At 43.2% G+C, this 20,298-nt stretch overlaps 1 protein-coding gene across 1 annotated transcript in view; it reads left to right on the top strand.

The window, feature by feature from the left end:
- Positions 1–20,298, top strand: part of SH3BP5 (SH3 domain binding protein 5) — a 63,120-nt gene that overhangs the window by 23,277 nt on the left and 19,545 nt on the right. The window contains exon 4 of the mRNA XM_075921941.2: positions 17,001–17,165. Coding sequence (XP_075778056.2) covers positions 17,001–17,165 — 165 coding nt within the window. The remainder of the gene's footprint in view (positions 1–17,000; positions 17,166–20,298) is intronic.

Here is a 20,298-nt window from a genome sequence, read left to right as displayed (position 1 = left end):
GTCTGACTGTACAAGAATTTCCTGCAAGTCTTGATTAAGCGCTGGCTGGGAGTATGGGACTGGTATGTTGCCACCATAGATGTTGCCATCAGGTACTGTGGAACAACACGCTGTGCCAAAGGAAGCTTGGCCACTTTAGTGCCTGTGAAGCACAATACTGTGAATCAGAAATAATTTGGTTTCCAGCTATTACATGGCTTTGAGCATATCACTTGGCCTCTTTCAAAAATGGTGAGGTCAATCTCAGGGTGGGGTTGAATCTTAATTTAATGTATGTTGGTATGCTTTGATGCTGTTGGCTGGAAGAGGCTATGGAAGAGTTAAGTGGTGTTCTTCATGAGATCTTCACTGATTGCTAAGCTAGGAACCAGTAACTTGAACAGGCTCTTACCAGAAATGTTGGGAGGAAGAATCATTGAAAGGAATGCATGTTTGTTTCCTCTTAGGTCTTGCACTTCTTCCCTGGTCCAGCTCTACAACCAATTATGTTGTAATGTTCTTGGCTTGCTTTCTTATGTAACATCTCATTGCAAACAGACCCTACGTGCATTAGAAACAATATCTATACAGGGATCGCTGCGCCACAAAATGCAATCATATTTGGGATGTAAAACCTTGTTGCTTTGGTCACTAGAAGGCAAGGAGTTAAAGTCCACTCATCTTGACTAGAAAACTCTTCTTGGGTAAAGGTGCGGGGAGAGGAATTTGAGAAGCAAATGCTATGTCAGCAAAACTGTGACAGACTCCGTATTCATATTTGGCAGCCTGCCATCGTGTTAGTGAAAAGCAAAACTACTGGCACAGATGAAATAGATAAACTAACTGACCTCTTCTGGTTGAAACAGTGTGTGCGCTTAACCACTTGGCATCTGCAAAAGAAGGAAATGGAAAGAGCCCTGAAAATACGTGGATATTCACTTTGTATCCGCGGGTATCTGCATTGTGGATGCGAATATCCATGGTCCCTTTTTTTGCAGATACAGATATCAATTTAGTATTTGTGCAGGGCTTTAGAAATGGGATAAAATAAATCTTTAAAAATGTCTTTTAAAAAAAAAATTGGCAAATCCTTTCATTAAAAAAAGTGACCTGCTGCTTTCTCCAGCCAGAACTTATGATGCAGCACTAGTATTGTAAGGGATGGTGTTTAGATAATTACTGTAACTTCTAAATCGAGTTATAACTGCATTAATCTTAGATGCTGTACTGCTGTTACCAAACAGAAGTTCTGCTAATAGTCACAACTTATTTAACTCCTAAGTAAAATGGGTGCAAAGAGCATGATAAGGTATGTGAAAACTAGCATGGGAACCAAAATAATAGCACCTTCTCTAACAAGGAGAGTAAAGTTCCTGAAGTGATCATGAAGGGCCCTTGAGAGCACCTCCTTGCATATTTTTTGTAAATGAGTTACTTTTACTGGACAGAGCAATGTGACCTTTTTTGTTTTTTCTCAAGCTATGAGAACAATCCACAACTTGTGTACTGGGTTGGTTGGTTGGTTGGTATGCATCGTGGCTGTAATAAGAGTTCCGTAGAGGCATGAATGCTTGAAGGGAAATGGAGTGGGAGCTGCTCTTGCAGACCTGCATTGAATATTTCAGACTCTCCTGCTTAGAAGTGAAGTAAATGGCTTGGGTCTGCTGTAGGAAGTCAGGCATTATTGTTTGAAAAGCTATTGCCTCATCTTCTGGACAGAAGCTACTTCTCTGGCTAAGTGGTGGTTTAGGTATTAAGCAGATCCCAGAAGAGCTCTGTGACAGGGTAGTATTGGTATGGGTCCTTTTTAAAGAGGTCCATGCAAGGTGGAGTCCTTTCTAAAATGCTGGCTTTTTGTAAACTGGGGAGCTCATATTGGGATATGGGGTGGGGGAGAGAAACCAGACTTGAGGTTCTTTTAACCTTGCCAGACTTGGCAGCTGTATTAGTAGTTCTTGAGGCTGAACAGAATCATCCTAGGGAAGTGGTGGCTTGGCTGAAACAGCTGTGAAGGAGAAGGTGGGCTTACCTTGTAGCCAACCTCCAAGCCTCTCTGCCTTATCTGGGAATGTAGGGGAGGCTGACAATATCATGCGGTTGCTAGTGAGGGGAAATCTGCGTGGAAAGTACCAGGAGAACAGCTTAGCTAGACGTGTATAGAGTGGGAAGGGTTCTAAAGTTAATGTGGGCTGTGACTGATTTTAAATAGGACCTTTATTTCAGCTCTCTCTCTCCTCTCCCACATATCCCCAGTATTTTATTCCCTGCGGGCCTGCTCTGTAGGGCAGTGTTTTTTCCTCAATTTCATAATGAAATACATCATTCAATCTTGATGCTCACCTCTTGCCACTGCCATGGGGAATCGAGGACAGGATGACGTCAGTCTTCCTGTGAAACACGGAGTTCCCTTGGCATGACCATGAGGGAACCAGCAGCACGGATTTTTCTCCCTTTTTGTTTGTGGGACTCTGTGTGCTGTGTACTCTGACCGCATGACCAGGCATCGGTTCAGTTGAAAGCCCACCATGAATTATGGCAAGAAGGGGAGTTTGACATGATAGCACTATTTAGGGAGGGAAATCACTGCCTGCTTTTCTGCTAAGGCATAGAATAACTAGAGAAGCAAAGTTTATTTCAAAAGCAGGATATCCTGAGGGTTAGGGAAAGAAAGTCTTTTGTCACACACTAAATTTGATGGAGTGTTTTCTCTGCTGCCACAGATATCTGATCAACATCCGTTAATCCGTATATAGTATACAGGTAACCTGACTATAGGGACTAAGGATATTAAGAGGCAGGTAATTCACTAATCATGTAGGTGAACATTTTCAGTCTACTACATGATTAGTTGATAAAGGAAGGCTTGTTGAGTCCTGGCTCGTGCTGGGGCCAGGTACTACCCCCTCTGTGGCTTTGTAGTTAAAATGTAGTAAGAGCCAGGTGCACAGGCAACTTTGCTCTTACTATATTTAAAATGCTGAGGTGCAACAGGGGGTAGGTCCCAGACCCGGTGGGAGATGGGCTTGCTCAGTCCCTGCTCACACTGGGTCCAGCAGCCCCTGTCCACCGGGGGGGGGGGGGGGGTCACAGATTCCCTGTGGAGACAGTGCTGGGGGGAACCGTTTTTTAAGCCTGCTTTTAAGCTCCTGCTTCTCTTCCCCCCCCCCCCACCCCCATCCTTGCTGCCTCTGATACAGAGGCAGCAGAGGGGAAGGGGGGGAGGGGAGGAGAGGAGAGAGAGTGCTCAACTACTTGCTTACATCCCTAATAGGGATGAGTCAAATTCCAGTGTGACCGTTCCCATTCTGCTTTCAAGCACATCAGGTTAGACACATCACTATCTCTGGTCTGATTATTTCTGCATAGCGTTCTGTTTTACTGCTGCTTGAATGTTCCAAACGACCCTATTGTCATTTGGTGCATTTCATCTTTCAGTGTGATGCCTCAAGGCACCGATACATGGTGATCAGGGAAGAATGAGGTCATGAAGACTTTATTTGGTCAGACAGTTAGGCTTTGGGTGACTGATGTGATTTTTTTTTTTCTTTAGGCTGTGATTTAACATTTATTCGCTGCTTTTGTCAGCTGGCTGAGTAGAGGAATATTGGGAGTCTTGGATAAACTATTCTAAACCAGCAGGAAGACAATGGATACTTCCTGATGAGACTTGAAAAGTCCTCCTTGGAGGTCAGATTGGTGAATTAAAGATCCAGGATATAGTCCTCTTCCCATTAGGCTTGCTAATATTGAGTATTGCTCAAGAGTGGCCTGAGATGGCAGGGGTTAGTTGGTGCTCTGCCCACTTGGTGGTGCAGGGAGGGTTCATATTTGGGTATTGAATGGCTCTGCTACAGATATAAAGGAATCACTGTTTCAAGGAAACTGACTTGCCATTGCCTCTTTAGAAAGAGGATAAATGTTGCTGGCGGGACACTGGAAGACTTCTCTGCGTTTCTTCCCTCCCCATCAGGTCTTCGCTTGTGTTTTGATTAGGTGAACCGTTCTCTGGGTTGTTGTGGAACTGTGGGTTGCAATCCAGACCAGTGACAGCCTGTGTCACCATCGGTCTGTAACCTTGGGTACCTCACAGTGCCTTGATGATGTTGCTCCTGCTGCCTCTCTCCAATAGCATGCAGGTCAAGCTCTGAGTGGCTGTGTAGAGCTGCAGTCTTGGTCCAGCCACTCTGACACAGACAGCCTGTCAGCTATAGAGTAGCCACACACAGTAGGGTGTCTTCCAATGCACTCTCAGGCCCAGATTTCCCCCCAAAACATGTGTTCTGTGCTGCTCTGCCTGCTTCAGAGAGTTTGGATGTTTACGATCCATAACCCCTGTACAGGGTCAGCAGCCAGTAGTTCGGTACTTTAAATTGGCCTTATAGGAAATAAAGGAATCACTATTTCCTTTAAAAATATTACTTTAAAAATAACAGCGGATTCATTATGATTAAAGAATAAAACAAGCTTTTTTTTTTTAAATGAGTACAGGAGAAGGTATTAAAGTAAGAAATGGTTACAAGAGAAGTAAAGATAAAATACTTTTTAGTTACTATAAAAGCAACAAATTAGACTTGGTTCAGGGTTGAAATATTGCCTCAGGTTCCCAGCAACATAGTTCCATCAAGTTCTTAAGTCAGGGTCTGCCTCAAAATCCAAAGAGCTTAGGTACAAGAGAGATAAGGAGAGAGAGAGAGAGAGTCTTTGAGTGAGGGTATGTCTACACTACAGAATTTTGTAGGAAAACCAGCTGTTTTTCTGACACAACCTGAGTTACGTCCACACTGCAATCGCATTCTTCCGAAAGTAAATTGAAAGAACAGAGGGGTTCTTCCAGCATTGGTAATCCTCTTTCTATGAGGAAGCAGCCTTTTTCCGAAAGAGTTCTTTTGGAAAAAGATGTGTGTGGACGGGGAAGAGGGAGTTTTCTAAAGAAGAGGAAAGAGGAAGAAGCACAAGTGCCCTGGTGGCTGCTCTTTCCATAGTAATCACAATTGAAATGCGAGATAGTGTCCACACTGAATGGACAGACACATCTTTGAAATCGCTTTTTCGCTGCACTTTTGTGTGTGGACGGTCTCTTTTGGATTTTTTTTTTTTTTGGAAGATCTCTTCTGAAAAAAGGTTCTTCTGAAAGAAGCCTGCAGTCTAGACATACACTCGCTCAGGCTATGTGTATGTGTCCCTCACTTTTATAGTTTAGTCACCTGAGCATTACCTTTAGATAAAATTCCTTCCAACTGAGAGTGTGTCATGGTGAAAGAGGTTCCATGTTGTTTGAAAAGCCAATCGATCTGCAAAAATGGCCACTTGACTGCTGATGGTCAGTCAACCTTGACACCTAGCTAGAGGCATCAACCTGTTTGAGAAACAGGTGTGCTCCCCTCTCCCCCCCGGACTTGTCTAGTAAACATGCTTCACGTTTTCAGCTTATGTTCGTAAGTGTTAGTGTGCATTGTGTCCATGCATTTCACCATATTATTGACTAGCCATTTTTTAGTTTTCAAATGATACCTCACAAGGCATATTTTGTACAAAGATCACTACAATAACTAACATGTTGGGTGCAATATAAGGGTGTGTTGGATCACAGCTGCTGGTGTTTTTTTTTTTTTAAAGTGACTGCAAACAATTTGAAATCCATCCTTGCGTAAAGTTTTCACAGCTGCAGCTATCCAGGCTCCTTCCTACTTGGGATGAAAATTCCCCTTTCAATCAGTTAACTGGTTAAATGTCCCCCCCCTCCCTTCCTGCAGCCCCTGTTGGTTAACCATAACTGGCACGCATTACCCATCAAGGGTGTTGCTAACCAGTTAACCATTCACATCTCTACTTCTTACTGGGAGGTCTAATTGTGTTCCTGACTATTTTGGACACCCTTAAAACATCTTTTATGGTCTGTACGTACCAACCGCCTTCACTGCTGTGGAGTTACCCAGCTTGCTGCTCCTTACCTAGCCAAAGGATTGAGTCACTGTTGGTGTGAGGCTTTCCAAGGACTGAGCACATGTCCTCACAGCCTGTTGTAGGTGAGACTGGAATCCCAAAGTCTTTGTGTTTCTTGCATTTTCTTTTTGCTTATGCTAGGATCTCTGGTAGGGAAATATTTACAGATCCTTAATGTCAACCCTGTGAGAACCTGCTGCTGCTTTGATGATTTAATGAGATGTGATTATGGTGTGCAGCCTGGTTCACTGAATACTTATCTCAAGTAATTATAAAGTGAAGTGTACTATGGTAAGCCACTTAAATCTTGCCACGTCTGTTAGCACGTTATCACTTTCTGTTGTATTACGTTTCAGTAGGGAAGACTGTTGTCAGATGCAAAGAAGCATGTTGGCTAGCTCTGGTAAATTTTAAACAATCAAGTGTCAAATATAACCTTAGACTTGCGGTATGTGCCAAAGGATTTTGTTCTTTAGTGTCTTATCTAGATGAATAAGAACTCCAGATTTCAACCTGACATTCCAGCTCTTGTTTTAAAGAAAAGGATTTCTTATAAAACTGGTCAAGTTGCTTATAAACCCGTATTCCATAAGTTGAGGGAAGGATGGACAATTTTATTTTTGGCGTTGCTGAAATACACCACCAATATGTATGGTGCTGTATAAGAAGGCTGCCTTTGCAGTATTAGTACAGTATGACTGTCCTTGGTGCCATATTGTGCTAAATAAGGAGAGTAACTGTAGTCTGACTTGCAACCTGGGAGAATCTCACTCAAACTAGTAAAGTCTGGATATGTGATGCATTTTCTGTGGGATCTCCATATGTGCCCTATACAAATGCATCACAGAAAGCATTGTTAGTTAATGAGTTGGGGAGAAAAAAGCCTCTGAGAGCCATTTAAAAGCTAAGAGCATGATGGAGGGGAATAGGCTTGATGGCTTATCACTCACTAGAGTAGGACTGGAGAGCTTAAAGCCTTCATGAGAACACCTGAAATTAGAGAGCTTCCAGTGACATCTGTGCATACGTACTGTCCTAGGAGAAGTGGCCTCTGCTTTATGAAGTCCCCTTTTTTGGTCAGATACATGGCAGTGCCATATGATTGATGCAGGCTTCCTTTATGTCTTGAATTCTTTAAATACTCTCTGGAAATGGGGCTTCATATTTGGGCTAGGTGACAGGGGAATTAAGTGTGGTGGTCTTGGCTTAGTCTATAGCAGACTAGCCCTGTTGTAGTAGAGGGGTGTGTGTGTGTGTGGGGATACTTTGCCTTTAAACAATTGCTGTAAACAGTGATAGAAAATTGAGAAATTTATATCTGCTGTAGTCTAGCTTTGCCTTGCTTTCCCTGTCCCACCCTGTAAAAAAAAAATTGCCATTCATGTAAACGAGTTGAGGTCCTGGGGACAATTGGAGCTATAACAATTCAGCCTTATAGGAAGGAAAATTCCAAAATCTTTAATCAAGAATCTGATAACTAGGTAGGGACATCTGGTCATTGTATTCCACATGCATTTTTATGATGTCCAGGGAGAGAAAATGGTTTATGCCCAGATGTTAGAGATCTAGTGGTTGGACTGAAATGAATTTTAAAAAGCAAGTTTAGGGACTTCTTTAAAAATGTAGGTTAAACCAATGTGCAGTGTAATAGCTCCTTAATGGAAGCTTCGAAGATACAGAAGTTTCAAGCTCTTGACAGGAATAGAAGAGAAATTAGATGTTCTGACAGTAATGTAGAGAATAATTATAGACTTTTATGTAGCTCAGCAGAGATTCTCCTAAATCTACCATGTAATGGGACAGCAGGCTTTGAATTTTATAAGTGGTTGATTTGCGTGTATGTGGAAAGGGGAGGCTCTACATTTGAGATGACTCATTGCAGTTCCTCTAATTTGACTCGTTGCTGTTGTTGTTTTGTGTTTTTGAGGGGAGAGGATGGTTGAGTAGTATTTTTAAGCACATATTGATTTTTTTCCTCCCAAAGAGGAGAGTGGGACTCCCTGAAAACTGTGTGGCTAAACCAGGGTAGGCAACAAGCCATTGGGTCTGTCCCGCGGACTGCCCCATCTGGGCCTCCAGGCACAGAGCAACTCACACCTCTTGGCTGCTCCCTATGGGGCTCTGCTCTGGGTAGAGGCTTCGCACACTGCTCCCACTCCTTAACAAAATCTCTTGGCTCACATTGGCCAGTTTGGTCACATTTTTCTGGGGTCTCTCTCATTTCCAGGCAGAAGGGGTGCCATTTGGGGGGGGGGGGCTAGTGAGGACTATAGCCCAATTCTTTGCCAGGGGATGGTGGAAAGGCCCAAACTATAACAGGGTTCCAATAAGAACAAGATCAGTTCAAGGAGAATAGGTCCCTCAGTGGCTACTAGCAGGGTGGGTAGGGATGGGAATCTGGAAATGGGTGATAGGGGATGGATCACTTGATTGTCTCTTCTGTTCATTCCCTCTGAAGCTCCTGTCATTGGCCACTGTTGGAAGATAGGGAACTGGGCTAGATGGACCTTTAGTCTGACCAGTCTGATGTCCTTTTATTGAACCAGATATACCTGCCCCTTTCTGTAACTTATTAGACCCCACTCCCATCCCAGAATTGAGAGTGCATCCAGGACCTGTCTCTCCCTCTGCAGAGTGTCTAATAGAGTATACATTAAAAATGTAAGTCTTACCAGTGTCCCTTAAGTGACTTGCCACAAAATGCCAGAACGTGTTAATGTTAGAACTGAGCGGATCTAATATTTAATTGTATTCAATTCCTATATAAAAGACAGCGCTCCTGTCAGCTAACTGCTAAGTTATCTGCCGAAAAATCAACTAGAGATTTCAAGTGTCTTAGTAGCCCCTGGAAAGGGGTGATGTGTGGGAGGGCTGACAGAATATCCCCCTCCCTGATTTGCTGCTTGGCTTGTACTGAGCATGCACATGAACAGTGCTGAAGCTGTTGTTGTAAGTCTGCTGCCCTGTGCTCCCATGCCCCCCTCCCCAGTTGACTCTAGATCTTTCGAACTGAGGGTAAAATAAATGTCTCCACTTCCCACAAGTTAACCATTGTATCTGTCTATTTTTTCTGGGATTAAGGATGTTGTGGTGTACTCATCAGATAAGCCTGGGACTTTCCTTTCTTGTTGTGCAAAGGTTTTTCTGAGGCTGCCCAGCAAATTGGATAACCCAAAGATTCTGTTGATCTGGAGTCGAGCTTTAGGGCTATTTTTAGGCAGTTGGATTCTGTGATGACTGGGGCTGTATAATCCTTTCTTTTCCTTTTAGTCGTATCTTGTGCTCTCTGGAGTGTTTGAGTATATGAGGGATGCTATAGAAAAGTCTCTCTTATTTAAGCAACATTTAACCTCAGTGTGACGTTTGTGAGCACATCCATGGGGAAACCGTTTTTAGACTGGAGTATGACTGACTAGTAAAATGGAACACTTCTGACATTTAGCTATGGTAGAATCAAGTGTGGGCAAACCAGGTCCAAACTAATGGACATGGCTTGGCTGCTAGTTGAGTCAATGATTCTGGTAGCTAGAAAGTGCGCTTGTTAACTTAGGATTCGTTGGCTGTTGAATAGGTAAACCCACCCTGGTAATGATCAGGAAAGGTTCAGCATGGGTGCAGATGTTGTCACTGCTTTCACTGGTCAGTGAATGTGCCCAAGGGCTAAAAGCCTTGGGTAGTGCTAAAAATAGTCTAAATACTGTTTTGGGAATGATCCTGCCCCATGTTGCAAAAGATTAAATGTGGCAATATCAGGGATAGACAGCTGATATAGCAGACTACCTAGTGTCCTCTCTTGTAGTTTTAGTATCTTAACCACATGTGTAAATTACTTAAAAGATGATAACCTAAATGGAAATGTCCTTTTTGTTTCTGAACAGTCTAGCTGGGAGCCAGTTAATTATTTTTGAGTAGTAAGCAAGTATTGGCTAGTAGCAAGACAAACTTTAAACACTTGTTTAAAGATTAACAGGAAAGAAATACATAGGTTTCACATTAACAAACTAAATAGCTTATGGCAGTGACTTTGGGCTATAAATGTGGTTTCCAAGTTTCTTTCTTAAATAAATAGTTACATTTCCTTTGTGTGTTAGTCAAGGGATTTTTATCAAAAGGAGTTGGAGTAGAATCATAGTTACCAAAACCCTAGGGATGTAGGTTGTCCATAATTCTGAACAAAATGTTATGGTGGGTCTTTCAGAAGTTTACAACTGAACATTTGACTTAGTACTGTTTCAAAGGTGTATTATGCAGAAGAAAAATGTTGCTTTCCCATTATTTTAGTAACTTACATTTAACACAGTACTGCATTATATTTGCTATATTTTTTTTTTTTGTTTCTTCTGCTGTCTATGTACTTCTAGTTCCAAATGAACTATGTTGCTGACTGGTCAGTTCATAACCTGACGTTCACAACTCTGAGGTGCTACTGTAGGACCTGACTGGTTCAGGGCGAGGGAGTTTGCTGGACCAGGGGAGATGAATTCTGGGCCCTCTTCTGGTGGACTCTGTGTTCTCCCAGGGTCCATCAGCAAACCTGGATGGGCTCCCCTATGGGCTTCTAGCTCCCACCTGGATCCACTGCTGGTCCCAGCTGCTAAGCTCCCTGCTACCAGGGCTCTCCAGTCTAGCAGCATGGACCACAAATGTTGCTGGACTAGAGCCCTGGACCAGAGAGGTTCAAACCAGGGGTGCAGTTTTGGTTTTTGTAGGGTGGAGGGCAGCTTTAACCATGATTCCATTCCAGAGGCTACCTAGGCACCTGAAAACTCCTGGTATGGGTGGGTGGGTTTTTAAGGAGATAACTTTAGAAATGAACAGACAGGAACAGTGTTCCTAATTCTTACATAAAGGGGAAAAAAACATAGAAAACACCAGTTAAAGCCATATTATAAGTTTATTCTAAATTTACAAATAACCAACAGCAAGATGTTTCTAATCCCTCATCTTGAGGTGTCAGTTTTGGAACCTTAACACAGGTTTGATACTTTGTGCACTATCTTTAGTAGAGATAAATAAAATCTGCTTAGTCTGGCAGTAGTTGTTTTTTAAATGTCTTGCGGTCCAAATTATGAAGAGCATATGAGAGAGTTAATTTCTTGCAGGAACATTTAAAAGGAAATTACTAAAAAACAAGAGATCTGTGCTGGGAAAAATCAGCAAACATAGAATTGCCAGATTTCTGCTGAATCACTAGTCCATAGTCACAAAAAAACAGTATCCCAAAAGTATCTCAATCTATTTAAACAATTTATTACAACATTGGTCTGTACCTTTTGGACTTGCTCTAAGGATTTGTGAGGGGTTCTTGAGTATATAAACATCACCTCCATGACATTCACTGAGGGTACTCAATTTTGTCAAGACACTGCCACCTATAGAAATATTAGAGTAAGTAAACAGGAACCAGAATGACTTACCAGTTGTAAGAAAAGGAGGACATACAGCACAGCAGACACACAGCTATAAAATGGCTGGCTGCTTAGGGCAGCATTTATTTGTATCTGCATATGTAAACGACTGGCAGCTCCTCAAAGTGTTCTGGGGAAAAGCCCTAGAATTAAAAAGCTTAGTTGGAACCCTGCTGAGGAATCTGCATTTGTTTTATCCGTTTGTATGAGCCCTACCTGGTAACCTGACCCAAAGCCCATTGTTTGAGTCTTTCCTTTGACTACAAGTAGGAACTGAATGGAAACAATTGGAGAGCTGGGGAAAAAAACAGGAGACTTAAGCAGTGTTTGTGGTGTGACAACACCTGTTTGCTGTCAAGAAACAGAGAAAGATTCCAGGTGGCAATTCTTTAGCTCTTGCAGTGAAGCACTGAAACATCCAAAACTGGGCTAACTTGAATGTGTCTGGAGCAGCAGCCCCCTCCCCTGACCTGCCTGAGCAGCTCTAGGTCTTTTGGTGTCACAAAGGGCTTATTCCTCCCAGCCTTTGTAACATAGCAACTAGTGAGGATGAGGGCAGATCATGATGAAAACTGCAGCAGTTATCTTCTGAGCTTCCTTCCCTACCCTCCACTCTCTGAGCCAGCTTGTTTCAATTAATTTGAATAAAGTTCTGCAGAAGCTTGCGGGTACCAAAGGTACCAACTGTTCCATACAAACAGCAGTGCCAGTTCATGCCTTGGCACCGATCGCGAAGCAAAACATTATGGCTACGTCTACACTGGCCCCTTTTCCGAAAGGGGCATGATAATTTTACAGGTCGTAATAGGGAAATCCGCGGGGGATTTAAATATCCCCTACTTTGAAGTAGGAATAAGAGATCCTCCGGAAAAGGGCTTTTTTCCGGAGGATCGAGGCCAGTGTAGACGCTCTTTTCCGGCTTTTCTAAAAGCCGGAAAAAAGCGGCGGACATTTTTATTTAAATGCCGCGGGGGATATTTAAATCCCCCGCGGATTTCCCTATTACGACCTGTAAAATTAGCATGCCCCTTTCGGAAAAGGGGCCAGTGTAGACTTAGCCTATGGCTACAGAGCTGACCATTCCGGCATCTCGCTTGGCACTGTTACAACTCATGACACAGACTACATGGCATAGTTACCGTCAGCACTGCTACCATCAGCACTGCTACTGTTTATGTGCAATACCCATCTTACAGTTGCCTCAACATCGCAGTCTCCTCTCTTCAGTACTAATGTCTCTCCTAGAACATCAGCACTGCACTATACCTCTCCGGCCCAGTCACATTTTCCTAGTAAACTATTAAAGTCAGTGGGAGAATTGTGCAGCTAAAGCCTTTGATTATGGGCTTCGGAAAGCTTATTCCATAACCACTTTATTGGATTATCCAGGTGAAATTCTTTAGAGCCTTTTATCCCACAAATGGCCTTCTTGAAAGTGAAAATCTTTTTTCCTCCTCACCCAAGGTAGGCTATCAGCCAATTTTTTAATGGACAACTTTTGACCTTTATTTGCAGTGACCCCTTTACCAGGACAGGCCAAACTTATTGGAAGAACAAGTAGTAACGACTTCCCAGCGAGTAGCAGAGGATGTTTTTGGGACTGAGATTTATGCTGCTCTAATGCTTTTTATCAAAGGCTCAGACCCAACCTTGTTTAAAGATCTGAAGATTTTGCAGTATTCTTGAGATACCTAAGTAAAGGGCAGATAACTAGTTGCTTAATTTAAATTGTTACTTGTCCACAGGCATTTAGAATGTATAAAATGCATTTATTCACTAGGAGTGAGCAGCTGGAATCTTTCAGGCTGCTTTAATGGTGAACTGGTACTGAGCTGGCAAAAACATAGTTTATCGACTAAACTTGGCACCGAGCACAATGTGTTCATGATGTGCAGTTCTATCAGAAACTAAATGCTCTCCTATGTTTTAGGGCTGTGACAGCTTCAAAGGTCCTCTTAAAGGACTGTATGATGTAAACAGGCTGAAAATGGCAAGGGACTGATTGGATTGATGTGTGTGCATAGAAAGTACCTAATCACCACTTCAGAAAGCAGTGTACCATATCTGCTTAGGGCTGATAGTGGTGTGGATAGAAACACATCCTTACTTTTTATAGCTTCTGATTTTTCTAGTTAGAAATTCCAGCACAAATTTATTTATCCACCATTGCTGTGGGGTAAAACACATTTCTGAAATGTGATATAACAGGGAAGAAGTCGAAAGTTTGCTATCATTTCAGAAGCTTTCCATGGGAACTGAACATGTGCCCCCCCCTCCCTTTTTGAAACGCTTGTTTAAACTAGGGGATTTTTTTCTCCCTAGGGAGGCCTTGTTTCTGTAACTAGATATACAAACAGACATGGCATTTACAATGTGAAGTCTGATCCATCTGGTGCTGAGAACAAGTTACAAACAGCTCTTTGCAAAAGATTCTACCTATTTCATATTCTAAAGCAGGGATTAGCAGCTTTTTCCCAAGTGCCTCTCTTCCCCCCCAGTAACACCAAAATAATCAACTTCACCTCCCCATGCGATGCTACTTTCCAGCATCCTTTGCACTGTTGCAGGTCCATACCTCCCTCTAACCCCCTCCCCTCTAAGGTTGGGTACGTCTACACTGCAACACTATTTCGAAATAACTGCCACTATTCTGAAATAACTGCCTGCTGTGTAGATGCAGACTAAGTTATTTCGAAATAGTGTCAAAATACGGTCAAGCTGGAGGACTTCTTACTCTGGCCTCTGTAACCTTGATTGTACGATGAATAAGGGAAGTCGGAGGAAGAGTGCTCTATTTCAAAGTGCTGTGTAGACGCTCCCTATTTCGAAATAAGCTATTTCAAAATAAGCTATGCAATTGACAGCTTAATTTGAGTAGCTTATTTTGAGTTAAGCCCTGCAGTGTTTAGAGACGCAAGGTGAATGACGTAACCTTTTATTAGATCAGCCTCTGTTGATGAGAGACAAGCTTATGAACTTACACAGAGCTCTTTAGGTATGTGAAAATGTAAGTTTGTGGTTTTAATTTTTCTTCTGTCACTTCTGGCCAAAGCCGACATTTTATATTCAGTAAACATAAATTAGTTAATTTCACTTAAGAATTGTTGAAGTGTAACTGAAAATTTCATCACCCCCAGTGCAGTATGCTAAAGAAACCAAATGTAATTGCTCATATTTGAATGGTTTTCTTTCCAGGCCTGAGAGATAGAAACCCCCTTTTTAAAAAATGAAAGCCTTTTTATTTAAAATGAAACCTCTATTTTATTTAAGATGGTTATGACCTTGAATTAAACAATAAAGCTCACTCCCTAAAGACTGCTAATGTGGTATATTAAATGGATGTTCTAAAGTTAGATGAAGATAAGTGATGCGACACTGAAAGTGGTCCTTAAGCTTTAATTATGAGCTTTTGGCCAACACCTTTAACCTTAAAGACAACCTAAAGCTCAAAACCCCCATATAGCTAGTTGAGTTGATTCAGAGATAATCATAAAAGAGTGTTCATTTAAAAAATACAAAAATTTCCAGTATCTTAAAACTAGATTTTTTTTTTTTTTAAAAAAATTGGTTTCCTAGAATTTCTTCTTAAAACCAATCATCTCGCTCCTAACCAAACATTGAACCCAAGTGCCAAAAATACAATAAGAGTACTGGCTGAGGAACATGTTGACCTTATAAGTATTTTTGTCTGGTAACAGGGCGTTCATGGGAATATGCAGTGATAATGGCTGTATTTCTGTTTTACCTGGCATTGCCTGGGTCTGGGGGGTGACAAGAGCCATGCAACCTGCCCACTGGCTTCTCCCTGAGGCTAGCCTGTCGGGAGGAAGGAGGTTGCACAGGCCACCCACCAGCTTTTCCCTGGGGATGGGGGGAAGGCCGTCTGCTTGTTTTTCCCTGGGGCCGGGGAGAAGCAGCAGGAATAGGTGCATGGCCCAGTTGGTGGCTTTTCCTGTGGGGAGAGGCAGGTGTTCTAGGGTGGCCCGGAGGTGGTGGGGGCCGCCTGCCGGCTGGCAGCTACTCCTTAGGGCTGCAGGACTTGCTGCCCCCCGTGCTCATTCATAACTGTCATTGCTTATGCACCCCTCTCTTTCCTTTTGATGTGAAACATTCCCATTGCCCTGGCACAACCAAACCCTGACCTTGCTTTAAGTGAGGAGAAGAGGAAGCTGCCTACCACATTTGGTGGCCCTAGCTCTTACTGTTTAGGAGGAGCCCTTGAACAAACAGACTCGCAGACGGACGGGCACAGGGGTGCACAAACTTGCTAAAATATATAGTAGATTGGTTGCCATGCCAATTTTTTTCCTCTGGTCCAGCTGAATGGGCAAATGGCTGCGCATACCACATTGGCTACGGGTTTTTGGAACACTGATGTGTAGAATGAAACAAAAGACAGGACTGTGCAGCATTTAAGACCTAACAAGATGGTTTATTAGGTGATGAGCTTTTGTGGGGCAGACCTACTTTCTCAGCTGAAATACAGATCTGGCCCACGAAAGCTCATCACCTAATAAACCATCTTGTTAGTCTTTAAGGTGCTGCATAGTCCTGTCTTTTGTTTCAGCTAGACCAGACTAACACGGCTACATCTCTAATGTTTTGTAGAATGCATTTCAGCTAGGAAAAACTGATGGTTCAGAATTTAGAGCTTAGATTGGAATACTTCCCAATCTCAGGACAGTTTTGAATAGGATTATCTCATGGTTACTTTGGGGCCCAGTTCTTCCAAAAAGGATTGATCTGTAAAACCAGCAGCTTTTAGAAGTTTGAGTAAATATCCAACCATCAAGTCAAATAACATAGTACATTTACTCAGTGATGCCTTTAACTTGTCTTTTCATTGGTTGGAAATATTATATTAATCTCTTTGTAGGATACTTGTATGGGTGGAGCGTTGAAATGAATCCGCAAGGATTGAAGTCATTATAAAGCCAGTTATTTCATAGCTCTCCTCCAGATTTTTAAATACTATTACTTCAAACACAGTTGTTGACAAGAGTCCCTAGGGCTGAATGACTGACCCAGGACTGGAAACTGAACCAAATCAGCATGTCACTGAATGTTAATCTACATGCTATAAACTACTGCACTTAAGAATAATTTGGCTGTAAGGAAACACTCAGAACTCGATTACAGATCTTTTCCCTGGAAAACTGTGCATCATACTGTGTAATAATGTAACCGCTCAGAAATGCTCTTCTGCTTGTTAATACTGCAGTGACTAAAAAACTGGTATTTACTTAAACTCTGAACTTCCAAAACATTGTTTCCCATTGCATTCTTGTGAAATTCAACACCAAGAGGGCTATGGAGAGCAGAATTATTAGGATTTTTTGTGGTTTCTTGCTGCCTCCTGTTTCTTCTGGATTAAAGCTGTTTCACGCAGCATTTCTCCATCTGTCATCCAGATGTTTATTGTACAGAGCTCTGATCTCCTGCTTTTTTTTTTGGGGGGGGGGGGTTGGATATGAACAGCAATGGTAATGCTTTACAGAAGACATGTGGATGTGAACTAGCAGTGACCCAGGCAAGGAAATTGGTAGCACAGACCCAGTTCATACATAACAAAAGGGTGGAGTGTTCATCCTTAAAATCCTGCTCTTAGCTATTTAAAAAAGAAAAACATTAATTGTTTATTGATGCCTAATTGCAGTGTCTGTTGTCTAGGCACAACTGGAAGCTCAGAAGGCAACTCAGGATTTCCAGAGGGCTACTGAGGTGCTGCGTGCTGCCAAGGAGACCATTTCACTTGCGGAGCAAAGGTTGCTGGAGGATGACAAACGTCAGTTTGACTCTGCTTGGCAAGAGATGCTTAATCATGCCACCCAAAGGGTAAGATCATTAAGGAGCTTGCCTCAATTCTCTTGTTTGGTTTGAGTGAGCTTTGTTGCATGCACAAGGCCTAGTTTTGTGGGATGTGTGGGTGGTTTGTGGGTGGTTTTTGCATGAGGGATGACGCAGAAGGGTGGAATAACACTTACTGGGTTGCACTGGCAACTGACTAGAAATGGGTTGTGAATCAGACCTGAGGGGCACCATTAAAGAAGAAATAGGATGGGACTTTCTGTGAGATGGTGAAAGCCCTTTGTTCATTTCTGGGAAGTGTTCAGGAGAGCCACTTTGAATAAGCAAAGAGCCGTTCGCCCTGTGGTTGCAGCAAAAGGAGAGGATGAACGCAGTGGAGTCTGCGTAGATTTTTTTTTTTTTTAACCATGCTGTTCACTATGGTGGGAGTGCCCCTGGGCCAGCAGCTCCTTTTCTTGATTGTAGGGTAGGGAGAGGAATGCTGAGTCAGACATGCAGGTGAAGGGGGTGGGCAAGAATGGGGAGTGTCTGCACTGGCTGATTAGAAGTGAGTGCATGGAAGCCACTCTAGCGGGTTGTAAGGCCCCGAGGTCTCTTAGGGAACGTCTGCACTGCAAATAAAAACTCAGGCTGCAGCCCAAGCTCCGGGAATGTCCCACCTGGCAGGGTCCTTAAGCTTGTGTTTCAGTCCAAGGCTGGAAATCTACATGGCAATTGAAAGGCACTGCAGCCCAAGTCAGCTAGCCCAGGCCAGCTCTGGGTGTCTAATTGCAGTGTAGACATGCCCTTATTCTGATGGGTGAGGCAGGAGGAGCTGAGGCTCTGTGTAAGAAGTGCGAGTGCTTGTGTTGCTGCTGCTGCCTGTCACATCAGCTACCCGACAAAAAAATCTCTCCCTTACTCCATTAGCACCTCACCTTCTGGCCCCTGCAGCAGCTCCCTCTTAACCTTTCCCATCACGCAGTTTGTTTTCCTCTTCTTTTTCCCCTCTGTATCTTACGCACAGCAGCCCTCTTCTCTGTCTCTGGTACAATTTTTCTCACAGGCGCCATAGAAGTTGGTCCCTTAGCACCAGGAGCTTCCTCCTGGAGAGAGAGCAGCAGAGTGCTACCAATGCATGTGTCCCCCCACCCCCTTCCTCCACTGAGGCTGCCCTAGGGAAATGGAGGATAAAACAAGACTAGTATTTGGAGGACCACAGCTGCTGTTCTAAGTGCTGTGAGCCCCCCAGATATCAGTAGGGTAGTTATATCCTGTATCTGCACTGAGACATCTCAAACCTGCATGTGGGGATAGGGCCCTGGACTCGTCTCAGTAACAGACCTAAGTTCTCTCCTTGGCTCTGCTGCCAGCCCCATACCAAGTCAATTAACCCCTTTGCTTCCACCATTTGTAAAATAGGGATCATGACAGCAGCCTCCCTTCTAAAGTTCTTTGAAATCTAGAGAGACTAGTATTACATAGAATCTTCTAGATGGGGGCATTAATGTTAAACACGTGTGCTACAGAAATTCTTAGTAACTGTTTTCCTCTGACTTCTTCTCACTGTCTGTCTTAAATGCAAAAATGGTGTGTGTGTGTGTGTGTAAAAACAAACAAACCCTACAACAACCAAACATAAAAGCTTCCTGTGCCAAGTCTCTCCAGACGTGCCACTATTCCAAGCTGACTGAAGCAATAGGGTAACATTATCTTAGTTCTGAAATCCTAATCCCTTTGTGGAAAATGTATTGAATTATAAGGCAAGATAGTCTTCATGTATAAATTGTCTTCATGTATAAATTGTATACAATAGTGCTGTCAGATGGTGCACAGTACCAAAAAAGCATCAGATGCGCTGCGTGAAATGGGAAGCCTGGTATTCGAAGCCTGAACACTTATCTCATTGTCACCACCGCAATGTGTTTAAGCTTCTTCTACCTCAAAAATGCCCAAGACTAACGCCACTTTTTTGTGGCTGCCCAGAAGCAGCTGTAGTCCTATTTGAAATGGCGGGGGGGAGGGGGAGTCTAATAATGTTTTTGTTTCTTGAAGCATGAGGATGAAAACCGGTGCCCCTATGGGTTTGCAGTGGGCTGTACAACATTTTACTGCTAATCTGCAATTTCAAGTAAAGTTAAGCTTGGTAGTGACCAGTTACCAGTGTGAGCTGTGCATATTGCATACCAGACAGACAATGCTGCAGCTGGCATCCTTGGTGGTTTCAGTGTGGAATACCAAACAATGAATATATGAGGTGGTTCAACTACTTATTCCTGGGGGCATTCTGCGCCAAGAAATTCTGCAAATGTTGTCAAAATAACACTGTGTAATCATACCAGTTTCAGCTCTTTAGGTAACTTATTTCAAAATGCATGTCAACAAGTATGTCGAACACTAGGTATGCCCCTCCCAGTAGAAAGGTCAAGAGATACTTATGGCAATCCAGTTCCTGTTACCTCTTGCCTCTTCCCTCCCCTTTTCAGCCCAGATTGGGGCAAGACAGAGATACAAACCCTCCCTGGTCAGAGCCCACTTGTAGGCACCCCCAGCTCAACTGCAGCCCCCCACTCTGCATTTCCCATCTCCCTAGAGCCCCAGGATCTAGAGGGAGCAATAATACCCTGATGCTTGGTTCAAGGCTTGCATAGTTTCCAGCAAGTCGCCCTCTCCTTCCCTCTGGGCATGCTGAGAATTGCAGCTGTAGGACCCCTCTCTAGCTCACTTTCCATCCCCTCGCAGTGTCTGTGAGGGGGACTCTGCCAAGTGCAATGGCCCCTTGTGTTAGCCAGCAGCAGTGCAGCCCATTTCTATGGGGAAAGGAGATTCTGCATGCACAAGATTAATTTCTGCGAAATTCTGCATTTTGTAGTGTGCAGAATTCCTGCAGGAAGAACTAATGACTTAGCTCTGCATGTGATCACAGTAAGTTAGAGTTGAGGTGCTCTTAAGTCTGTATGAGGGGGGACGTATGCTGCTGTTGCTTTTGCTGTGGAAAAACTGAACATCTCCAGGGCTGGCAGTCTGAAGCCTTCCACAAACACAACTTTCTGAAGGAAAAGTGCCAGAAAGATACTGGGCAGTTTTGTTTAGAAGCTTGGTGTGTGAAAGAGACTGCCTGTTCTCCCTCTCTTCTCCCCCCCCCCCCCCCCCAAGTAGAACTTTTAGTTAATGGTAATGA

This window comes from Pelodiscus sinensis, chromosome 2, assembly GCF_052426305.1.
Source record: "Pelodiscus sinensis isolate ZL-2025 chromosome 2, ASM5242630v1, whole genome shotgun sequence".
NCBI classification, from domain to species: Eukaryota; Metazoa; Chordata; order Testudines; family Trionychidae; genus Pelodiscus; species Pelodiscus sinensis.
The sequence above is the reverse complement of the archived record's forward strand: the minus strand, read 5'-3'. Positions and strand labels throughout refer to the sequence as shown.